The 26220-nt window shown below is 38.1% G+C and overlaps 1 protein-coding gene across 2 annotated transcripts in view; it reads left to right on the forward strand.

Annotated features, from left to right (window-relative positions):
- NCKAP5 (NCK associated protein 5) overlaps positions 1-26220 on the forward strand; it is a 797038-nt gene that overhangs the window by 396020 nt on the left and 374798 nt on the right. For both annotated transcript variants that reach the window (XM_081814565.1, XM_081814566.1), the window contains one exon: positions 795-928. In XM_081814565.1, coding sequence (XP_081670691.1) covers positions 795-928 — 134 coding nt within the window. The remainder of the gene's footprint in view (positions 1-794; positions 929-26220) is intronic.

A 26220-nucleotide genomic window follows, 5' to 3' on the forward strand; every position in this document is an offset into this window, starting at 1 on the left:
ACATGGATGGGACTGGAGGAGATTATGCTAAGTGAAATAAGTCAGGCAGAGAAAGTCAATTATCATATGGTTTCACTTATTTGTGGAACATAAGGAATAGCATGGAGGACACTAGGAGAAGGAAGGGAAAAATGAGGGTGGGGGGGAATTGGAGGGAGAGATGAACCATGACAAACAGGGTTTTAGAGGGGAGGGGGGAGGGGGATTGTTTAGCCCGGTGATGGGTATTGAGGGCACGTACTGCATGGAGTACTGGGTGTTATACGAAAACAATGGATCGTGGATCACCACATCAAAAACTAATGATGTATTGTATGGTGACTAACATATCATAATAAAATTTAAAAAAATAAAAAAATAAAAAAAAATAAAAGCATAGACCAGAGATTGAAGAGATGAAATAATTCTGAACAGGCACTAATGATCTTACTCATCATTACTCAAATTATAATACATTTCGTAGTATTACTGGGTCATAGACCTTCATATCTGCACAAGAAGCCACCTGATTTAGTGAAAATTATTCAAGCATTAGAGACATCAGCTAGGATTGAAAACTGTTACCTTCTGGTTTTTATGACAAATTACTCAGATGCTTCTGATCCTTAGTTTTCTTGTCTGTAATAAGAGGTTAATAATAGAACCTACTTCATGGGGTTGTAATGAGGATGAAATTAACTTATATATAAAGTCCAAGTTAGCACTTAGTAACTGACAGCTATTACTAATTATTTTTTTCTCATAGTAATTAAGAAACACCACCTTAAAAGTCATTCCCTTTGTGCGTTTCATAGCAAGAGAAGCTGATGCATGAATTGGAAGAGGAGAGACACTTACGTCTTCAGAGTGAGAAGCGGTTGCAGGAGGTGACACTGGAGTCTGAGTGCAACAGAATTCAGATGCGTGGCCTCCAACAGCAATTCTCCAGGTATCGTTCTGAACTGAGTTTCTTGCTTCAGGAGGGGCATCTCTTCCTGCACCAGTAGCCCCTGTGCTTGAATTTCCATTGTGAAAGCTTTTGTTGAATTTGAGGAGCTAATTTACCTATAGCTTAGACCTTCTCCTCTGGCCATGCCCTGATATGGCATGTGGGCCAATTTGTTGAAACTTGCTATTTGAACCTCGCATAGTCTTGGCTTTATTGGATCTGGTTGTCTTTTCTTCCCTGATGGGTTTCCAAGGGATTTTTCTGGGAAGATGTGGTGTCTGTGTGGCCTATAGGGATGTCCGGTGAAAGGCCAGCCAGGAGGATGAAATTTTACCGGTCATCATAATTCTATTTTAAGGAAGACAGAGAATGTGAATCTAATCATTCAGTAAGCTCTTACTCAGTACTTAAAGGAAACATTTACCAATAGTTAAAAAAAAAAAATCAAAATCAATGAGTTTCTTTCCTTTAAAAAGACCAAACTTGAATTTGAAAGGAACATTCTGAAAAGTAGCTCTTAGATTTAATTCCCACACAGAATCTTTCAGCTTCCAGTTACAGTTACTGTGGGGCCAGGTGAAGGTTCAGCCTATTATTTACAAGCTATTTAGTTCCATGTAAAAAAACCCCACAAACTTGTGCTATTCCAGTCCTGGGACCAGATATGGGAACTCTGGGAAGGACGATTTACTTTCATTTCTGTATCTCCCTTCACCATTTGAAAAATCAGGAGATTAATTTTTGGGTTCTTTGTTTATTTGTTTTTTTTCTCCCTCATGACGCTATCCCAGGCTAAATCAAGTTTGAGAAGTTGCCCTAAAATTTTTCTAAGCAGTCTATGTGGATCTTATGTTTAATTTACCATTGGGATTTAGATGAGATCAATGATGGATAATATGGCTTCCTCATTATGAAACTTTTATAATGATAGCTTAAGTTTTGGATATGCCACAGGGAGAAACCGAAGTTGAGCCTCCAGATGATTTATCTCATTGTGACTAATACCATGAATGCTTGTGACTTTGGTTTAGAGTCTTCTTGGAGGAACAGGGTAGAAAGGATGGATGACCCCCCTGCATTCAGAGTCATAATTTAACACCCTGTTCCACTCTCTGAGCCCATGGTAAATACACAGGTGCTGTAGAAATGCACCAATCAATACTTAAACAAATGCATGTCCCACCCCTCCCAGGCTATTACTTATACAACCTTGTGCTCGATTTTTCATTTGGTTTGATGGTAATTCTCACTTTATGTCTCCCAACTTGAAATAATAGACCTCCCCCACCACTTTTGAAGCAGCTCTAAAACAAACACTGCTTTGTAATGCTTGCCCTTTTAATGATACAGGAGAGGAAGATGTAGATCGCCCTACCTTTGTGCTATCTAATTGAGACGTCTCTGTATTCAAGCTATTGATTTACTGGGTGTGAGACACATGGCACAGTAAATTATTTTCGTATGATGCCAGGTCATCTGCTATAAATCAAATGACACCCATACAGAGTTCAGTTGCATAAGAGCCAAGGCTGCGTCCTAGACTGAAAGAGAAGATAATTATATGTAGAACAAATAGTGGTTGGTTTTACATACTGCATTTCCCCTGCTATAATCAGTTTCCTTATGTAAAGCTTCATTGGAACTGAAGAATTCAAGTCCAGTTGTAGCCAGACAGCTAATGTAAATCAGCAAAGGTGGAAGAAAAAGTATATATCACAGATAAGGTAATTACACAAAGGGAGAGAGGGAAATAAACCATTAGAGTCTCTTAATGATAGAGAACAAACTGAGGGTTGATGGAGGGAGGTGGGCGGTAGAGGGGTAGATGGGTGATGGGGGTTAAGGAGGGCACTTTTTATGATGAGCACTTGGTGTTATATGTAAGTGATGAATTACTGAATTCTACCCCAAAAACCAATATTGCACTGTATGTTTACTAAGTAAAATTTAAATAAAAAATCAAAAAAAGAAACAAAACAAATGAGCAAGGGGGGGAAAAAAGAGAGAGAGAGAGGCAAACCAAGAAACAGATTCTTAACTCTAGAGAACAAACTGCTGGTTACCAGAGGGGCAGTGGGTGCGGGGATGGGTGAAATGGGGGATGGGAATAAGGAGCACACTTGTGATGAGCACAGGGTGATGTATGGAAGTGTGGAATCATTGTATTGTAGACTTGAAACTGATATTACACTGGCTGCTAACTATACTGGAATTTAAATAAAAACTTTTAAAAGAAGATAATTATGCAATAATTTAAGTAGGCCCGCTACAACATTTTTGATGGCTTTTGGCATTTTAAACTTTGGTTTGTAAGATACTTCTAGTTCTGTTTGTTTAAACAATCCTGTTACTATAATTTAAGTCTTTGTAAAATTCTCCATATTATAGAACATGTGTATAGCTTATCAGCCTTAGACATGGTCCACATCTAAATACTCAAATAATTTCCATATTCCAAATAATTGTATTGAATTTAAAACTTTTATATTCATAATTTTCTCCTTTTCTCTAGGTCAACAAGTTCATTTTGTATATGATGCTCCCTGAGATGTAGGCTTACTTTGAATATTGTTTATGGGACGAGTTTACTTTGAAAAATAATGCTAGTAACCCACCTTTTCAAAGTTTTTGAAGTGGCTTACAATAAAAGGTAGCTTTACAATATGACTAATAAAATGAAAATAGAAAATAAAAGCCACAAAAGGGTAGTGTGGCAAGTAATCGTACTTACACGGCCTGCCGTGTTTTCTGAGATTGAGCATTTGACTTAGTTCTAAGATTTCCTGGCAGACATGATTAAAAGGAAAGTACAAGAGCCTATGTAATTGTTATCTCCTCGACTCAGGGAGAGAAACATTGTCTCTGGTAACAGACTCATACTAGAACACATCCATAAGCCCCTTCAGAGATGTCATTGGAGGATATAATAGACAGTCATCCAAAATTGTGCAGATTAGGATTAATTCACAGAAGTGTTGCTAATTCTGCAAGGTCATTTACGTCTACCAAGTTAAGGGCCTTCTGAATGTCACAGTACATGAAATAGGAATGCTGGTTTCATGTCTAATGATGATGAGTAAGTAGAACTCTAGTGCTTACGGATCTCAAGTCAGGCACTATGCTGCAAGTCCATGGGAGCCTCCAGATGGACACGTGTTGCATCTTTCTGATACCTGTTTGGAACCTGGAGCACGGAGACATGAGATGCTGAGGTGTGGGCGGAGCTGCGAGAAGTATTTTCCTGGTGTAGTTGATGGCTTGTCACCATGCAGACATCTAAACGGTAGGGAAGGAGATTCTGGAGTCTCAGATTCAGGGATGAGGTGAGGCTTTGGAGGGGAAAGTGGATAACGGAGTTAGAAGCCTGGATAGTCAGGTGTACGTGCGAGATGGAGTTCAGGTGTCAGAATGAGTGCTGCAGGGTAATTAGTCCAAGGCTTGATTTTACGCAGTTTCAGTGAGGTGATACGGCACCAGGCAAACCTGAACATTGTGATTATCTGTGGTGATGAGTAATGGGATCACTTAGGTGATAAAAATCTATAAAAACGTTTGAATGAGTAGTTCTCTTTTTATATCACCACCAAACCTTCATTTATAATCCCCCCCTTCCTCTTGACCTCTGACTAGGGTGTAATGATGAGCAGTGGTTCAAAATGTGGGCAATAAAAAGAGAGAGACAGAGAGAGATGTGACCAGAGATTACATAATCAGCTCTAAGCTCATAAATCAGAAATGGTCTGCACCGAGGGTGATTCAGGCAGCCATAATAAGCTGGATTCAGACCATTTACAACCTTTCATCTAAATATAGAGAAGAGAAAAGGTACTTCCAAATCAAGCCCTCCCATACATGAAGGAGCATTTCAGTAGGGTGGTACTGAGAGTCAGGCAGCAGTACCATTAGGGCTTCTTTGTCTTGATATTTGGTGATATAAATCGAAGATGCTTTCCAGATGTCATAATGATTGTTTAACCTGTTGTCTGAGTGGTACACATGGCTGGGCATATTGTATGTGGTTATAGCTTTGTGCCCCACCCTTCTGTGATTCTGTAACTGTCTCTACCCTCCCTTTAACTGTTCCTTTGAACTGTGCATGTCTAGCCAGCCAAGGCTAATGATGTGAGTATGGCTGTAGCACTGCCTTGAAGCCTCCTATGTAAAGATTAGTGTTGGCACCCCCAGCGTCATTACCTTGAGTGAATGAGTTTGTGCATCAGTCAGTTTCACCTAGACAAGCACTTCAGGAACACTCTCTCCAACCAGGTGGGCTCTGTTGAGGTAGCATAACAATGATTAAGAAGAGGGGCACCTGGGTGGCTCAGTTGGTTAAGCATCTGCCTTCGGCTCAGGTCATGATCCCAGGGGCCTGGGATCAAGTCCCTCATTAGGCTCCCTGCTCAGCAGGGGGCCTGCCACTCCCCCCTGCTTGTGCTTTCTCTCTCTCTCTCTCTGTCAAATAAATAAAATCTTAAAAAAAACAATAATTAAGAAGAACCAGATTTGTGAAGAAATAAGCAATACACAACTACTGATGTGTAATGCAAACCATGTACAAGTTGCACCGCTATTTGAGTTGGTTCCTTTGGGAACAGTGCTGTCAATGTGTAGATTATTGACAAAAGCTGCTGTTCTTATCAGACACGCAAACATTTTTATTGTGTGTACAGTAAGATAGAACACAGTATGCGTCCTTAAAAAATGTAGACTCCTGATAGAGAAGACTTATGTGCATATATGAACCAAAAAACCCCCATTTATAGCTTAGCTATAAATTAAAGGAACTTTTGCCCAAATTCAGGACAGTCAGACTTCATATTTGTTAATGGTATGTTATCACGCAAAGGCATAAGTCAAGCCGGATGAAATGAGCACTAATTGTATAGTGCTACTAGCAATAATAATACACATGTTTATCATATGACAACTCCATGCTACAGTGTGTTTGAAGCTTTAAATTAGAATCAACCTGGTAGACTCACCACCCAGAAGACATATTTTATAAACTATCTACTGCTGGTGAACCATATCACACCCGAAGCATCATCAGAAATCAATTACTGTTTCTCTGCAGCCTTGAAATGTTCCCCGTGTGTGTGTGTGTGCATGCATGTGTGCACGTGTGTGTGTGTATGTGTGTGTATTTACACCATGCAGTGTAAATTTAAGTAAAGGGAACAATTAAGCTTTGTCACCCATAATAGACAAGGGTAGTTAAAAATCACCCAAGTGGAGTCTAAGCTTTCTCCCCCTCCCTCCAGGATTTTTCTGCACCTCTTTTGACCTTCTCTCCCTTCATAGTTATCTGCTGCCTTGAAGCTATTTCTTTGCTTACTGTAACTGGGACTTCTCCTATCACGGTTGATTGCTATGCTTAAGTGCAGTTGGCTGCATGCTGAACTTCAAGGAGATGTAAGTGGAGATGGTTTTACTGCTTAACTCGTTCACTGGTTGTTCACATTATCGGCTCTCAGACACTTTATGGAAGCCTAGGGTTCATTTTCTGCTGCCCATTTGGAAGCTCTAGGCACCTGGCATAGAAGTGTGTGTTGAAGAGGATAATATCCCCTTAAATGTTCTATCAACGTATTCCCTTCTACCTCTGCGTCTGTTGGGTACATGCGAAGAACATTTTCTCTACATCTTTAGGAGGAGTAAAACATAACAAGAGGAGAAAAGCTGTCAGTTGACCTTCGGACAGTCAACAGCACAGAGCTCTTCTGCTCCTCTTCTGCATTTGTTCCTATCTCAGACCCTCGTCAGCTTTAACCTATCACAGGGGCTGGCTCTCCTGAGTGCCTTGTTCCTCCTGATGAATATAGAGGGCAATTTTCTATTGATTTGGGGTTGCTATTTCCACACTATCAGCAATATTTCTAGCTGAGACTTTTCATAAAAATGGGGGCCTCTCATCTCCTTTGAGAAAATCTAGCAGAAGTTTAAGATGGCAAAGCAACATTGGCGAAACGATAAATTTTCTTCAAATCACACAGATGGAAAAAAAGATTTTAAATAGCATCTTTTAAAATGCCTGGTTCACATAATATGGATCATGTTTTGCTGTCAGAAGTTTATATCTTAGTTATCTAGTGTGTAAGCTCTTGCTTAAGCAAAGCAGAGGGAGGCTAAAACCAACTATAAGAGAATAGGAAAAAAAAAGACGCCATTTTCAGCTCCCCGAGTAACTGATAACTTAATGCTGAACATTGCTTATTTCCTTTGTATTTCTGTTTCTGCATAAAACATGATGACATTGTCATAAGTTTTCTAAATTCTTAACAGAGCTATATGTTGTTGAGTAGAAAACATAGAAGTTATATTGCCGTTATTTATCCCTGGTAGAGAAAAGAGTATCAACACAGAGTATAGTTCCAATTTTATTTCAAAGAGCACCATCCTATTAAATGGGGCTTCCTAGGACCTCGTTCTAGCTCCACTTCTAACTAGCTTAATAACTTCAGTAAAGTAATTTGAACTTTTTAGATCTCAGTTTGCTCAATTGTAACATAAAGAAGTTTAGTTGTTTATAGTTTTATAATGCTTCTTATGGTTTTTAAAAAGACAGTGTATTTAAACTGAAGTGCATTACGTGAGTGAATTAACTGTTGTGACCAGGCCTGCTTGAAGTTCTAACAACCAGGCTTTTGTGTTGGGGATGTGGGGTCAATGGTCTTACTCTCCACGCTGTGATCACGGTGAAGCTCTGTGGGGTTGGGCTTTCACCATGTCTATTTTGGTTACTTGACTGTGGAGAAGTCGAGATTAGAAAAGTGCCAAGCCCAGATGAAATATTTCTGTTGAGGACAGCCAAAGTTGAATACCAAGGAACTTGACTGGCAAAAGGAAGCTACGATCCTCTGCAGTGGACATAACCATTATCACTCTTGGCTCTGATGTTGTCTGCTTTAGGATTTATTTGAACTGGTTTGGGAAAAAGCCTGAACAGAGAGAACTTTATGACATCCAGAATTGTTTTCACTTTTAAACAATTTCTCTGAAGAAACAGCCATCAGTAAAAACAAAAAAACAAACAACAAAACAAAAACAGTGATTTAGTCTCCTTCTAAATATTTTTTAAATTACCCATTATACTCTTACTATGTTCCTCTCCCCTCCCCAACATACTTTTTTCTTTTAAGAAAACAAATACAGGATATAGAATCCATTTTATTTTAAAATTGGAAACTAAATTCATTCTTACTCTGAATAATAAATACTTTTTGGTCAGATCTGCAGAAAATCCATTTTTTAGGTGTACAGTTTGTTCAGTTTTGACAAGCATATACCATCGTGTAACCAAATCAAAATATAGAATATTTTCCTGCCCCTGAAAAGTTCCCTGATTTCCCTTGTTGTCAGTTCTAACTCCATATCCTAAGCCCCTGGCAACAACTGATGTGATTTCTCTCCCTGTAGTTTTGCCTTTTTCAGAAAATCATATAATTTTGAAGTTAGAAATAATTTCACTTTCTGTGTCTGGTTTCTTTCACTCAGTGTGTCTTTTGATATGCATCCTTTTCGTTGCCTGTGTCAGTGGTTCATTCCCTTTTATTGCTCTGTAATATTCCATTGTATAAAAGTACCTATTTGTTTATTCATTCAGCTACTCATGGGTTTCTTCCAGTTGGGGTGAGTATAACGTTGCTGTAAACTTGTGACTTTCATGCTATAATTTCAGCGTTTTCATTTCTCTTGGGCAGATAAGTAGGAATGGGATCGTTACAGAGTCACGTAGGAAGCATACGTTTAACTTTATAAGAAACTGTCAAACTTTTTCAAAGCAGCTGTGCCATTTTGCATTCTCACTAGCGAGGCATAGGTGTTACTCCGTGTTAATAAGTGCTTCTTGAAAAACAAAACACAAATACAGAAAACCACACACACACAAAATAACTGGCTTAATGAATTATTCTAAGGTGAACACTCTTGTAACCAACATCAAGAAAGAAACTCTACCAGCTATCCAGAATGCCGCTGGGGGCCTCTTCCCATTCTCAACCTTCATCTGCCCCCAATAAGTAACTAATATCTTACCTTTATAACAATAACCCCCTTGTGTTTTTAGTGTTATCTCTTCCTGTACATCCCCAGACACTTTAGTTTAGCCTTGGCTGTTTGTTATAAAATTGGTTATGTATTTTAGGTTTCTTGTAACAAATATCACTTGCTTTTCTTTCAAATACCTATTGAAGAACCTAGAGCATTTGACCTACAGAATTTCTCAGTTTAAATTTATTGTTTGCTATTCTTGGGGCAGTTTAACATGCTCCTCTGTTCTCCATATTTCCAGCAAATTGGCATCTGTTTCCATACACTGCTCTTAATAATGATCTATATGAAGAGATCAAGGTTGTTGTTGCCTAAGGGGTGGAGAACTTTTCTTATATCCCCATACATTTCTTATACCACAACCAATAACCTTTGCCATAATACGCATTCAATAAATATTTGTTGGTTGAAGAATGAATGAATAAATGAATGAATATAAGAATGAATGAGTATCTTCACTGAAACAGAAAGGTGCAGTCAGCATTGGAACACTTAGGTTAAACATGGAAGAATTTTAAAGATAGTGTGTTTATGATAGAAGTTTGCTTCCAAGAGAGGTTGTAGAATGGCCATTCCTGTGAATCTTTTAAAACTTTGATAATAGTCATCATTCTTAGAGTTAGAAACCATGGTGGCCTGGGAGGATGAAGACCCAATTTCCCATTCCTGGGCTTCTATGATAGAGTACTCACCTATAAAAGATGAGTTGCCTTTTTTTCAGAATATTCTTTGCAGAATTCCTGTCTGCAAGGCACTAAATTGAATTTGGTGCATTAAAAGTTTACTTCCCATAGGGTAAAATTTACTTTCAGAGAGTGTTTTATGACCCTTAGATAACATTTATACTAGTGTTTCTGTGGTGGCGTATGGGGCAAATGCAATGCAGCGGTCGGAGGAGGAAGGATCATTTTCTGATTACCTTTCAGTCTATAAGCAGTGCCTTTAATGAATGGTATCCCCACAGAGTGTGTCTCTGAATGCTGGTTGTAAATACTTGGAACTATTCTTTGGGATCCTTTGTGTAATTTGTGGAGAATTATTCCGTTAAGATGGTTCTTATTTATAAATGTCTACATCTGCTGTTAACCAACAGCCTGGAGCTTTTAGGAATGTTTCCCCAAGAATAGAGCAGGGAATTAGCTGTGCTGAAGCTATGGGCTCCTGACAAAAGAAATGTGTTGTGGTTTTCATTAAATTGTGTTTCGGAATTTTTTGTACATTTCCCCTGACCAAAGGTTTTCACCTGTCATTTGGAGTAGCAGCAAGTGACAGGATATATTTTCACAAAACACAAAGATGAGTTTATTTTGCCATATTTAGTCCCTATAACATTTCAAGCTGTTATATCTTATAATAAGCATTTTTAATATTATTATTATTATTTTTTAAAGATTTTATTTATTTATTCATGAGAGACAGAGAGAGAGAGAGAGAAGCAGAGGGAGAAGCAGGCTCCCAAGGAGCAGGGAGCCCGATGCGGGACTCGATCCCAGGACTCTGGGATCATGACCTGAGCCGAAGGCAGACGCTTAACCGTCTGAGCCACCCAGGCGCCCAGCATTTTTATTATTATTGATAACAACATGGCCACAAAAATGATCATGTTTTACACTTCTTTTATTTTGCAATGTTTCCAGAACTGTTCCTTACATTATGTCATTCAGTTTTCACTCTAACCTTTGGCATGGTAAGCAAAGCATGTTGTGATATCATAATTTTAATAAATATCACTATTGAACCTTACAAAAAATGAAGTCACTTGTTCATAATCACATAGCTAGGTGAATCCCAATCTAGACCACGGGACTTCTGGTGTCCGGTCAAATCCTGTCTATTCCCTCATTAATTCATTTTGTAGTTTATGATCAGTGATAGAAAATGAAGATTCAAATGATATTAGAAGCAATTGTATTTCATTAGATTTCAGCCTTGATCATAAGTTTAGACATTCTGCCACTGACAGTGTTTCTTAAACTTGATCATCTCTTGACTGGGACTGCACCCAAGAGGAACTTGGGCCAAAGTGGTAAATGTAATTATATCATGTCAAAAGGAGAATTTGGGTATTAAAGAGGGCACATATTGAATGGAGCACTGTGTGTTATATGCAAACAATGAATCATGGAACACTACATCAAAAACTAATGATGTAATGTATGGTGATTAACATAACATAATGAAATTAAAAAAAAAAAGAATTTGGTAGCCACTCTTTTCTCATTTCGGAATTCAAAAGGAATTTCAGTAGTTGTCTCTCTTTAGTGCCGTGCCTTTTTTATGGCCTCTACTTTCTTAGTATATTTTTATACTGTATTATCAAACCAGCTGGCCTGGTGATTAAATTGGTACTTCCAGACATCTAGACTACCACCAAAATACAATTATATTTATTACTTGAACTGTGTAGTCATTGAATTTAGCTGAGATGACCCAGATTTCCCCTTTGATGTGAGCTTGGACAGTATGCATTTAGCTAACAAAACCCAGTTCCAGATTCACATTCTTGCTGATGTTTTTAAAAACATTCCACTTTCCTCAATTATTATACAGACTGTAAATACATAAGTGTATTTTTTCTTGCTAGTGGTTTTGGATCTCAATATGATATATTCCCTCAATAGGCTGTAAAGTTTTTATTGCTCTTACCTGATATATAGTAGGTGCTCAGTAAATGTTGAAATAATAAATAATTCCAATTGGCCATGGTTGCTGTATTAAGGTACCATTTATTGAGCCCCTGCTATAGATGACATTTGGCTATTCTGGTGTATCCTATTTACCTAAGTCATTTTCAGATTTCTAAATTATTTTATTTTTATTCAATTTTAAAATTTTCCACTCAGAAAATTTCCACTCATATTGTTGCTCAATGAGTAAGTTTTTGCAGGAACTACTGAGACCGAAGTATGACGATTAAAAACAAAATGACAAAATTGTTTTGATGGTGCTAAGCAAAGTGGAGGGACACAAAATAAGTAAGTCATTTCCCCTGTCCCTAAGGAACTTAGGGTAAAGAAAGAGTCACACTTGAAAACAAAACAAAACAAAACAAAACAAAAACTAATAACGTTAGATGAAATCACATCTTTGCTGCAAGAAAGGAAGAAAAAAAAAATGACCTAAGAAAAGCTGTGAGCCAGAAAGGGATTTATTTGAGATGACTATTGAAGCATGTGGAGGTGAAGGAGGATTTAATGCAGAACTGAAGGAAGGGCGTTTTAGGTTAAGAGAACAGAACATAAAGATATAGGTCTAAAGGTGTGAGTATTCGTGATGGGTTTCAGAAGCTGCTAATAGTTGTGTATGGCTCCCGCTCAGTTCTGCTAAGGCCCTTATCTGCACACTAGCTGTTTGAATTCAGGCCTTCATCATCCCCTTGCATCTTGGTAGTGAAAGAATGCCTGGCCTACCTTTGCAGGTTGATCTTATGAATATCTCAATCACGCAAGTCAATCTTACTTTGAACCCTTTTCCTGAAGCACAGCGGTCACCTTTGATGTCAGAAAACACTCGAAGAATTGATTTCTGTTCCCTCAGCAATTCACATTATTGTCAAGAGAGTCCCCAGTGAAGTAGTATATTTAGTATACTTCCAATATGCATGACATATATAATGCTTACAAGTCTATTGCCTTTTCAGAAACAATCACCAAAGCACACGGTATGTTATCAAGAAATACCCTACAGGTCTTTGTAATAGATTTGAATGGCTTCAAGATTCTGCAGACCCAGACTTCTAAGCAGTCTTTCTTGAGTAAAGAATTGAGTAGCAGAGTGGTAAGGCTGTAGTTACTGCCTCAATGCATGTAAAGCCCAGTTCAGGAAAGGCCAGGACCTTGGAGGTTGCAATGACGGGGAGAACATCCATCATTTAATAAAACCTGGGGAGGAGAAGGACGAAGTCTAAATGCATAAGGAGAGAACTCTCAGATGTGAAATGCAACAAAGCTGCACACTTGAAACTTCTACGATGAGCCTTTAGACCTAAGATATATGAGATACATATGTTAAACTCATTTGTTTTTTATTAACGTTTAAAGAGAACTTACCAGGTATCAGGTACTATTCTAGGTCCCAGGAATATAGCAGTGAAACAAAACAAAAAAATGTCCCTTTCTCATGGAGGAAGCATAATATTATATGGAATTTAATTCTTAAAGCAACCCTCCATGGAAGATATTCCTATTTTTTGAAGACTTTTTTTTTTTAATTTAAAGTCAATTAGCCAACATATATAGTACATCATTAATTTCAGAGATATTCCTATTATCTCTCTTTTATATATGGTAAAACTGAGGCCCATGTGGGTTAAATAATTTGCCCATTGCCATACAGCCTGAATGTATCATAGCTGCGATTTGAACTCAGGCAGCCTGGCTGTCAGCCATTAATCTGTGTGGTTTCCTGTTTGTTATCCACGAAAGAGAAAATGAGCTAATGTTTACTGGGTATTGACCTTGTACCCTTTGGGAGTCTTGGGGGTACTTTAAACATGTAATATCACTTACAATTCCACGAGGAAGTATTAGCATCCATATTTTATAAATAAGAGAAATAAAGCCCAATGAAGTTAAATGATTTGCGAAAGGTCACACAGCTGCTAAATAGCTGAACCAGGATTCAACTCAGTTTTTTTTGTCCCTTGACATATATTCTCTTCCTATTGTGTACTACAAAAATTAATAAATGTTAGGATTGTCAAAGAGTCAGTATTTACTTCAATTTTTGTGTTTGGAGAAAGTAAATACAGTCAGTGTTTTGGATATATGCTACTTTCTGAAATTTTTCTTTCAGTGTCTTTGAGAGCCTATGTGTGTCTACTAATTGCCTGGGATATGTTCTACATGACTAACAAGTTTCTCTGTCATTTAGTATAAGACACAAAATGTTGTTCTAGGCATATGTTTTCAAGTCAACTCACTCTGAAACTTACAAGACTTTATAATAATTAAATTCATATATCAGTGTGTCTTTCTCCAAAATTACTTGATTAATGAACCTTTAACAATTTGAGAAATTGATCTATAGTTAAATTTGAAATGAATGCTGGATGCAAATATGGTGTTTTATGGAGTTCACCATCCTTTCCACTGTACTACTTCTCCAAAATACTCATCTAGATTTCCTCCTCATTTTCAATATTTCAATCAGTATTTTTCTCCTATTTCCATATAAATGTAATCATCAAGTTACAAGAAGAAAGAGAAACATGTACCAGGTAGAGAAAAGTGGATGTTTATTATGTTATAATTTATCTAAGAAGGAAATGAGTGGGATTTGTGTACATGTGTATATGTGCACCTGTAAAATACATGGAAAGAGACCTTTTCAGGAGGATGAAGTAAAACTGTAAAAAATAGTTAGCTATAGATATTCAGAGAAAATAGAAAATGGAACAAGAATAGATGCTAGAATTCTCTGAATATTTAAGAATTTGACTTTAGAAATACATGAAAATTTTTTTTATCTTTTTATTTTATTATGTTATGTTAATCACCATACATTACATCATTAGTTTTTGATGTAGTGTTCCATGATTGATTGTTTGCATATAACACCCAGTGCTCCATTCAGTACATGCCCTCTTTAATACCCATCATCAGGCTAACCCATCCCCCCTCCCCCCTCCCCTCTAGAACTCTCAGTTATATATGAATATTTAATATAATTATAACATCTAATTTAAATTTTTCTAAAAATTGAAAACACAACAAAACAAATACATCTAACTGCAAATTTCGTTGGTGACAAAACTACATACAGACACACACATACACACACACGTCATTTAAAGTGACTTCCAGACATAGAATTTTATTAATATCATTGTATTAATGACAAACACACACACTCACACAAAATCCAAAGCAAAAAACACAGTATGTTGCACACCTAAAACTAATACAGTGTTATTTGTCAAATAAAAATAAAAATAGAAAAATAATACATTCAATTATATGAAAAAAACACAAAAATGTAATTATGTTTTGTAATCATATTTTTGGAGGTAGTGTTGATATTGTTATCCTGAGACACTTGTTAAAAGATCCTGGATCACTCATGATCTAATTTGAAAAGGCTTCCACCAGTCAAAAATGTCTCCATTTGTGCATCAATAAGAATAATGACTGCACTGTATTGAAATGCATCAACTATGTTAAAATCCTTTCACCCTCATGATACAAAACAACCCTAACACAAATTTTGGAGGATGCTAGGGAACCAACCCATTATTTTAAAAAATGGAAAAGAATCAAGCATTTATCCTGTCTGTCTTTTAAGAACTGTAACTAAATTGCTGTTGGGTGGGTGGCAAGTTTCTCTGTATAGGATATTTCAGCTAATAAATGAAAAAAGAATGATATAAAGCAGAATATATTTTGCAACTCTTTATGAAATAATGGGTAAGCAGTGCTCACCATTGGCTGCAAACATCACAGAGAGAGATAGTTTCTATTATGTGTCTGATAGAAATACCCAACAGCATCTATGAAAACATCTTGCCAAAAAATGAATTCGAATCTAATCAAGCCTGTAGATCTAATGACCAATTTTGGGACACATCATGAGAATAGGTTGGGCAAAATCCAAGCTATGAAAATTTTACACGAAAAACAAGCTGGTTTCTTCAACAAATAAACTACAAAAAAAGACAAAAGGATGTGAGAAAACCTGGTAAGAGTCTCAAGAGACATTGTGGGGACCTCATTTGGATTGTGATTTGAAGAGACAGTAAAAAGAAAAAGATATTGGGAAATCTGAGATTGGTTGGAAGATTTGTGTACTTTCTGAACATTTGATATAGTTCATGCTTTTAAGTGTGGTGAAATATGGGTACATTTTTAAAAGAGTACATTCTAAATATACAAACTGACAAGCATGTGATTTGGTTTCAATAATTGGGAGGGAGGATCCGGAGTAAAGATGAAGCCTCAGTGGCCTTGAGTTAGTTATAATTAAGCTGTATATGGGGCACATGAAAGTTTGTTAAACTTTAACTTCTACTTTTGTAGAAGTTTATAATTTTTCATTAAAAACAAAAAGAGGGGCGCCTGGATGGCTCAGTCAATTAAGTGTCCGGCTCTTGATTTTGGCTCAGGTAATCTCATGGTTGTGAGATTGAGCCCTGCCTTGGGCGCCACACTCAGCAGGGAGTCTGCTTGTCCCTCTCCCTCTGCTCCTCCCCTAACACGCTCTCTCTCTCTCTCTCTCAAATAAATAAATAAAATCTTAAAAAAAAAAAAACCCTCAGAAACATATTTCTTGTTGTGGATTATTAGCTGTAATCTGAGTTTTGCTAAAGAAATTAACAGAACTTAATCCAATTACTCTCATTTATATGCCTGTAATTTTTAAAAGTTAATTTCAATAGAACCCTCACATGTATGGGGCCTAGGGCAAGTGTACAAGTGGTGGCCAAATTCCATATGTCTAAATATGGAAAAGTTATAAATCAAGCTAGCAAACTGCTAAATGAAATATTTTCTACTTCCTAACCTTGATGAATATACCTTTATCAGGTCCTGGAAGACCAAATTTTAAAATTATCTGTTATCTTGGTGTTTTGTCCTGGCTTGTGGTGGTACCAAACAACCAGTTCCTAACTCTCAGCCTGCAGCCCAATCTTTTGGTCATCTCCCTTTCTCTCCCCACCCCGAGCCCCATCTTCCCATACCACCAGGGGCCTTAATGCACCCCGAGTACATCCCAGCTTTTAAATCTCTACCTTGTCCACACTTCCTGTCTGATGCCACTTCTTGGGATGTAGATGCACGTGAAGGGCTGTGCTGGTCCTGGAAACAGGCTCAGGGCCATTTGGAAAGAAATTTCTGGTTCACAAGTACCTAGAACATCATGAGAGAGAGGAGGCACAGACTTTGTTATGGGCACATCCTCTTGACTCTAAGGAGTCCTCACCTGATGGAAGAGAGGGGTTATAGGAGCATCAGAGTATAGCCCTCTGGGGCTTATGGCCCAGAGCTTGACATCTCATGCCTGGGATAGGGCTCTGTTACATTAAATTCTACAACTCCTACAAGAAACCCTTTAATTTTGCTCACATGGTTTGATATATTTGATTGCTTTTTACATTTGGCTTTGCAAATATTGACAACAATTTAAATAAAATACAAACTGAATATTAGTCATCTTACAAAAATTATTTTTTGCTCTCAAAGTATATTTAGCAACTTCAAAGGCTTTAGCTGCCTGTTCACTTTGTAGAATTAACACCAGCTCAAAACATATTCAAGAAAAAGAAACAAACCAATTTTTCAAACCATCCTTAAAGGAGGAGATGATTCTTGTTTGAACAGCATCCAAGGCAGGGGCACTGGCCTACTGCCTGAACTCTACAACACAAATACTATTATGCTCAGCGAGAGAGACACTATTCTGATAAACTGGCAGAAAACTTGCCCAGGAGAAGGAAGTATGATCTTGTGGAAGAGGTGGAAACAGAATTCAGCAAGGATAACTGCTGTGATTGCCCTCTGGCCTATCATCTGGGGACACGTTTCATACTAAAAATTGGTGCAAGTGTAAGGCCAGCAGTAGCCTCCATGGAAACATCTGGCTCTGGGTCAGCTCTAATAGGAACGAGTCAATCCGCTACCAGACAAGTCAGCTCCACCATGGTGACCTTGGGTCCGATGTAGTGGCATCTGGACATTTGTTGGAGGCAAATTACAGGGTAGTTCTGACAATAATTTTATATTAAGCTAAATGGCTGCTACTCATCTGTCTACAAAAAGGCTTAGAAGGGATTCTAATATTTTTATGCCTTACTGAAAATGGAATTGCCGTTATTGTTGCTGGTGGTTACAGCTGAAAGTTTGCCTCAGAAGTATAGCTACTAATTATACTGTTAATCTGTTCCTTCAGCAGATACTTAGGAGTGTTTTTACTGTGTATTATCAGGCACTGTAACAGACATTCTCTGACTATATGTGCTTGTGTTTGGGTGTGTTTACTTAATTCTTGCAGTTAACCAGTGAAATCAGTGGCATCATACCTACTTAAAGAAAAGTAAACTGAGGCTCATAGAGCTAAGGCCATAAAACAAGTAAGTACTTCTATATTGTACTTCCAAAGTTTTATACTCTTTCTGTGTGTCGTACTGCCCTTGATCTTCCCCATTTTCTTGAATGGAGAATTGTGCACTTGTGTATCCCAACCAGAATTCTGTGTCAGCATCCTCTCATACACTCCTTTAATTCACTTGTAATCTTGGTTTCTATTTTGGGGAGGTTTTACTAATATTCTGCTGTGCCTCTCTATTCCTAGAGTTAAAACATCATGTGATTTTCCACTAATTTACCTTTTACTCCGTGGTCACTGTTTTGTAATTTTTATCTAAAAATCCTGTCGACCAATTGTTCATAACAGTTCAATAAATGGGGCCCTTGAGTGCAATTGGAACTGGGTACAATGAAGAAGAATCAGCTGCACTTAACATCATTCCTCCCTGCACCAAAGGTACCAGGGCGCAATCAGCTTTGGGTCATGCTTTTGTGATGGAGAATATCCTTGTTTCCATAGAGACAATGGCAGAGAGGCATGAGAGAGTGATCATCATAGTAGTGTTTGTAGGGTGTTGTTCTACCTGTGCAGATTCCACGTGGCTGTCATGAAGACTCTGGTTCACAATGATTAAATGGAAATGAGCTGATCTTATCCACTGATTGATTCATATATACACTCATCACCTCCCAAACCACGTGGGTCTTATACTTTTTGTCTATCCCCTTGGTCTGGGAATATAATTGCTATCCAATGAGTATTTTCCGGTCAATAAATTGGATACACAGTGGCAATGATTAAGTGTGGTTTTAGCCATGGTGGTCCAGGCCTCAGTGAGGTCTGGCTCAGGACAAGTACCTGGACAGATAATTCTACAGTGGAAGTCTGCTTTTAAAGACTGTTTGTTCCCACCAGTAATTCTGAATTCACTTTCAATTGGTCAGAGTAGAGAATATGTGGGGGCAGACCTCTCTCTCTCTCTTAACTTGGGTGTGTTATAGACTGAATTGTATCTCCCCAAAATTCGTATGTTAAAACTCCAACCTCCAATGTGACTGTAAAGCCATAGGGCCTTTAGAGGGGTAAATAAGGTTAAATGAGGTGATAAGGGGAGGCCCAAATCCGACAGGATTGTGACCTTATAGGAAGAGGAAGATACATCAAGGCTCATTCTCTCTCCAGGTGCACACAGAAGAAAGGCAATGTGAGCACACAGTGAGAAGGTAGCTGTCTACAAGCCAGGAAGAGAGTCCTTACCAGAAACCAACCCTGAGGACCCCCTTGATCTTGGGCTTCTAGCCTCTAGAACTTTGAGACAATAAAGTTCTGTTGTTTAGTCACCCAGTCTATGGCTTTGTGTTATGGTAGCCCTAGCAGACTAACCCAGCGTGTGAGAGCAGAAGGGCCGAGTTGTAACCCTGCCTTCATATTTTATATGTGGCATACTTCTTGGGATCACAGATGAGAAAAGCCATGGATTATGTGTAACTTCCAGGATGTCACCCCACTTCCTTTCCTGTTCAAGAAAACACAACAGGAAATATGTGGGTGAGGCTAATATGCTTATCCAAAATGATATTCCCCTTTATTTCACCCCAATAGAGAGATGCACTAGATTATTAAAATGTCATGATACTTCTCTCCTGGTTGATAAAAGCTTAGGTTTCTCAAGCCTCTTTCTTCTCAGTGCCCTCGGCACTAATACATTCATTCTCTAGTACTGTGGACCGCCCCACCATCTAGCACCTGGGACAACGGCAGCCCCTTTGCCAGAGTTCTTTCTGGTTGGTGGATGCTCAGGACCTACTAGTTGTTAATACTTTATCACCCTTGCTTATTTTAGAAATAAACCTGAATTAGCTTTTTAAAGTATGTCATTTGCAAACTTCAATACTTAATTAGTAACAAATAACTAAAGGCACTTTGCAATTGGTTGCGAGTCACAATGCCACCATTCAGAATTGTGGCAGGAGCCCACAAAAAGAAATCAAGTCTATGAATGAGATCATTTAAGCATGTAAGAGTCTGGCTCATGAACATCTCCTGCAATGCTGTGGGGGATGAGGGATGATAGTAAACCCCAGTTACTGCAAGGCTGGCAGACGATGAGTAATGTGCTTTTTTTTTTTTGGCTCTTTGATTGCATTTCTTCTTTTCCTCTGAAGCCTTCTTGTATCAAGTCCAAGGAAGTGAGTAATTTGTGTCAGCTAGGAGCAAAATCAGAATAATTTATTTACTTGAATGACTATGTTTCTGCATGTTTCTGTGGCTACTTGGCACAATAATTGAATTTATCTTGCTTTTATTTTTTCTTAGCTTCATTTTAGGACTCTCCTTAACTTACTTGCATGAAAATGTTTCAGTATTTGGTTTCCTGGTTTTTTTAAAGGAAAAAAAACTTGATTCCACTGAGAATGCCTAATGGAATAAATTCTTGATAAATACTTTTATATCCTTAATTGAATTTAAAGAATGCTTCATTTGAAAAAGACCTTCAAAAATACCAAACTCAGAATTATTATAGCTGTTTTGTTTTGTAGCACACAGGTATCTTTAAATGAAACATAGATTTTTAAAGCCTTTACAAAAAGTTTAAATGAAATTTTAAAAATAGAGCAACATTATGAACTTAACACTTTCTAGTGTCTACTTTCCATATCCTTGGGTGATAACTGTTTAATAGCTCTGTTTATATTTGCAAGCCCACAGGAGATAGAATTCTCTACAGAAAGCATTACCGATGTAATAGTTGAGAGTCGCTGCTTCCTTGATTTAGTACTGAAGATAATTTACAATATTTTGGTTTTCAGTAGCACATATTATTTCCAAATTGCTTTGTAGAATTTTGTTTCTATAAATTCTGCAGCACACATCACCTCATCCGAGTTTAAAGACCTAGCTGTATGGCTTTTAGATACATTACAGCCAAGAAAATATCTGAATTCTATAAAGCACTTTTATCCTGAGGTACTCAGAGAGCTGACTTTACTTAAACTAACATTTGGGTAATTTGAGGCCTTATCATACATGATCAGGGACTTTTTCTTCATTCTCAACAAGAGTTTGGTAGAATTGCTTCTTTTGCAAATTCCATGCAAGAGTGAATGGTTGGACCTTAACAAAGATGTGGAAGAGGGTAAAAGAGAATTAATATAGGTATACTTGATAAAAAAAATATAGACCATGACAATTTCTCTCAAATATTAAAGAAAATTTTATGTAAGAAGGGTCATTATAGTGAGAGGGGAACTCCCTGTTTCTTTTTCTTTCTTTCTTTCTTTTTTTCTTTCTTTCTTTCATTCATTCATTCACTCAAGTTGAAAACTTGTAGTGTGCTGATGAACTTGTGTGACCCTAGATCAGGAAGAAGAGCTAAAGAGATATGTCTGTCAACGTATGGTTCTTAGTCTCTCAAGGGGTTCACTGGAAGACTGCTGTTACAATGAGAGATGCTGTTCTGGAATGTTGACTTGAAAGCAGATACTATCTTTCGGCATTCCTCAGTCTTACTCAGGGCTGGCCAAACCCTGACTAAAATGCGCCTTGTCTTGGCAGATATTTCTGAGGGTCTGCTATGTACAGTTTTCAGACTTCTGTGATTAGGACAGACACAGAGGAGAATTATGCACACTGCGTAGTTAATTTTAAATCAAACCTGTGGATCCAAGAAAACAGGAAACTAAGATGGTCTTCAAATTAGTGCAATTATTAAATGTTCATCTTCCTTGATGAGTCAAAAAAGAAGGTAAGGGAACATGAATTATAGCATGAGGGGTTTAGGCTTGAAGTAATATAACTATATCCTAATGGGAAAGATAGTTACATATTAAAGAGACTATTGGAAAGAGGCTCATTCCTTTAAATGACAGGAGTGTTGAAGTCTTATTCTTACCTAGGCCAGTGAGGAAACCTAGATAATGCTTATAGGTTAGTTCCTACCTAAGAGGGATGTGCCTTCTAGATGGACAGAAATAAGAAGATGATGAAATGAATCCCAACAAAACCATTTAGATGAGGCCCTGACTTATTTCTTAAAGGTCTGTTTTCCTATTAAATTTGAGCTTCCTAAGGGCGAGGTTCTATCTATGTGTCCGCGGAACATAGCACAGATCCCACCTCATAGTGGGTGCTCAGTTAAGTGTCTGACTGGAGGTGCTCAACATGGACAGGTTCCCAGGACGGTTGGGGGGTGTGGGAGGTTTGTTAAGAGCATTTTCTCCCCTCCATGCAGCTAGACCACTATTATACAAAGCTCTCCATGTGAAAATTCAGGAAATGAACATATGAATTGACTAAGGTTAAATTAATGCATGTTATTGGCATTTTGTGCCGTTTCATTCATTGCAAAGCTCCTTTAAGAGTGAGCTACTCTGCTGCTTTTGAGGTAGAATTCAAACTTCTAAAATGAAGTTAGTACTATGTCCTACAACTTTGCAGTAATACAGCTTTCATGCAAAGCAAAATGCATGGGTGTAGAGTTTCTGATTTGACTTGCAGACATAGCCTTGACCCACTGAACCAGTGGGAGCCCATCATTGCCCTGTAGCCCGTAGCCTGTAAAGCTAGGTGATGACACAGAGACTATGGGGGCTGGCTGTGGGCCCTCCTCCCCTTTCGGACTTTGCAGAGTGGAGAGAGTTTGCTATGGCTTTACCTGGAAGCAGCAAGAGTGTTTAGATGATCCCTTCTGACCCAATGTTTTGGAAGCTTTGGTAATTAAAAAATGACCTTTTCACACTCTATTCTTCTGGATTCAGGCAGCAGAGGAGAAAGCTAAAAATTGCTCCCATATAAGGCTAGGTTAACAAAAAGATTGACATTTGAAAAGAGTGAGACAATAGCGTGTACTGGAAAACCCACCAGACTGATTTTTATTCTAGCTTCAGCCCCATGAATAAGATACTAAATGACCTTGAGCAATTCCCTTAATTTCCTGGGACCTCAGTTTCCTTGTTTCTACCATAAATTCTTGGGTTCTTTCTCATTGTAACATTTTATGAGTCAATAAAAATTTTCTAACTTCCAAAGCAGCTGTTTTCACAATTCCGGTCCCTCTTTCAATAGTCTGGCCTAACCATATTTTTAAAAAGTGGTATTTTTACAGTCACACGAGTTCTGCCTCTCCACGTCCCGATAGCATTTAAGAAAAAGAAGAAAGTCATTACCGAAAAATGACTGAACACAAATATCACTCTTCATATGTTTTCTGAAACAGGCTGACCTTTATTTGGCATCTGCATGAATGGGAACAAAGCATTTATCTCCCTCTGGAGAGTGGGTAAAAATAACACCTGGGCAGATGCCTAATAGGGTGCCTCAAATAATTGCCACTAAGCGGGTCTTGATGCCTTGAAAAGATGTGGTGGGGTGGCCCCTCTTTCTCGATAGCTCCTAAAAGTTATCCCCTGCTATAGCCCACACTTTGCTTTCCTCTTCCAATACAGTCAGCTTCTTTTTTTAATGGAAGACATCTGCCAAGGGAGAGAAGGAATAAAATACAAGGATAGTGGGTAGGTGAGAAGAGCACATATGGTTGTATTTTGGCTCGAGTGACCAGGATTTATGTTTTATTTCCATGCTTGTGAAAGCTTAATATAAACATGTTGAATGAGGAAAGGGAAAAAGCGCACAAAACACTTTTAAGCTAAGAACATAGTGGGAAGTTTAAATATAGAAATAACAAAAACATTTTTTAAACAGGTACAGGGATCCTCCCTTTGAACCGTGTGTCCATTTGCTCCTGGGCCTGTCTAGGCATGTACTGAACAGTAGTTGGGATTCACTGGATTTTAATCATGGAACCCAGTATGCTCTGTTAGAGTTTGGTGGTACCACTGGTTGGCATGGTCAAATGCTGTTGGATTGACTGTGTCTCAGTTGCTTGAATGAAAAACCATGCATTTACTAATGCAAGTAAAATGGGTAAAAAAGACACAGCCCAGTTTTGAATGGCAGAGGAATTTAGCCACATAAAGAGTTTCAAAAAGTAGGTAGACAAAAGAAATGCTCCCAAGTAGAGTGATAAAGTGAGTTGGATAGATTTGAATGAAAATTTTATTTTATCCTCTTAGAGATGAGAACAATTACAATCTCCCAAACTAAAACCAGGAGAACACACAAGAATTATGTCCATGTATGCATTGTCCTTCTGAACCAGCCAGTAAATAAAAAAGTAATGTCCCTTAGCAAATCTAGGATGAAATGATTTTAAACATCTGTGTTCCCCGGTTGAAGGTTAAAAATAAAGGATAAGTCTTATAAGGATATATTTGTTCATATACCATTTTCAGTGAGGAAAAATAAGATTCTAGGTGTGATTAGTTGGAAGAGTCTAAAGATGTCTGTAAAAATATTCAGGATTAAAGGTACAGAGCAGAAAACACAAGACAATGTGATTTTTAATTTTTTTGAAATTTTTTTTAGAAAATGAAATGAAACAGGGTAGGTGCATGTGTCCAAAAGACAGAAGAAGAGTCTCCCAGAGGCGGAGGCCTGCCACTTATTAGAGGGGTGGGGGTAGGGGACGGGCATCTGGCAAGAGAGCTGGAAAATCATTGCCAGCCCTTCTCCTCAGCCTTTGCTATAGAGGTTAATAGTCAGGGGATGTTAATACAGCAACAGTTAATGAGCAACTGGGTGAGTTCTGATCTGGAGCAAGCCGGTAAAGGCACACTAAAGGATCATGGGCTCATATCCTGAAGGGAATCAAGGAAGAAAAAAAAAAGCAGATATTAGATCTAAAAGGAAAGCATGGACAGTCTCACCATTTTCTGTAAACCCCTGATATTAGTGTCAGTTCCATGTCATTTTGCACACTCAAGATTCTGAAACCTACGTCTCTGACTGGCTTAGCAAATATGGTTGCTCAGGAGGAAGTGACTGACTTAAAATTTTGAGGTTATGAGCTATACTATGAAAAAATGAACTTCCGGGCTCAGTAACACCTCCAGTTTCCTGATCAGTGATGAAAGACATAGCCAACAATATGCAGTTAGGCATGTGGCAAAAATTATATTTTCAGCAGGTAGAAGAAGCCCCGTAGAAGCAGGTGGATTTGTAGCCACATTTTATTTATTTATTTATTTATAGTTATTTTTTTTATTATATTAATCACCATACATTACATCATTAGTTTTTGATGTAGTGTTCCATGATTCATTGCTTGCGTATAACACCCAGTGCTCCATGCAATAAGTGCCCTCTTTAATACCCATCACCGGGCTAACCCATCCCCCCACCACCCTCGCCTCTGGAACCCTCAGTTTGTTTCTCAGAGTCCATAGTCTCTCATAGTTCGTCTCCTCCTCCGATTTCCCCCCCTTCATTTTTCCCTTCCTGCTATCTTCTTCTTCTTCTTCTTTTTTTTTTTAACATATAATGTATTATTTGTTTCAGAGGTACAGGTCTGTGATTCAACATTCCTATACAATTCACCGCGCTCACCATAGCACATACCCTCCCCAATATCTATCACCCAGCCACCCCATCCCTCCCACCCCCACCACTCCAGCAACCACAGTTTGTTTCCTGAGATTAAGAATTCCCCATATCAGTGAGGTCATATGATACATTTCGTTCTCTGATTGACTTATTTCACTCAGTATAATACCCTCCAGTTCCATCCACGTCATTGCAAATGGCAAGATTTCATTCCTTTTGATGGCTGTGTAATATTCCATTGTATATATATACCACCTCTTTATCTATTCATCCGTCGATGGACATCTTGGCTCTTTCCATAGTTGGGCTATTGTGGACATTGCTCCTATAAACATTGGGGTGCACATACCCCTTCGGATCCCTACATTTGTATCTTTGGGGTAAATACCCAGTAGTGCAATTGCTGGGTCATATGGTAGCTGTATTTTCAACTTTTTGAGGAACCTCCATACTGTTTTCCAGAATGGCTGCACCAGCTTGCATTCCCACCAACAGTGTAGGAGGGTTCCGCTTTCTCTGTATCTATACCAACATCTGTTATTTCCTGACTTGTTCATTTTAGCCATTCTGACTGGTGTGAGGTGGTATCTCATTGAGGTTTTGATTTGGATTTCCCTGATGCCGAGCGATGTTGAGCACTTTTTCATGTGTCTGTTGGCCATTTGGATGTCTTCTTTGGAAAGATGTCTGTTCATGTCTTCTGCCCATTTCTTGATTGCATCATTTGTTCTTTGGGTGTTGAGTTTAATAAGTTTTTTATAGATTTTGGATACTAGCCCTTT

This window comes from Leptonychotes weddellii, chromosome 3 (assembly GCF_054177405.1).
Source record: "Leptonychotes weddellii isolate Sample4059 chromosome 3, ASM5417740v2, whole genome shotgun sequence".
NCBI lineage: Eukaryota > Metazoa > Chordata > Mammalia > Carnivora > Phocidae > Leptonychotes > Leptonychotes weddellii.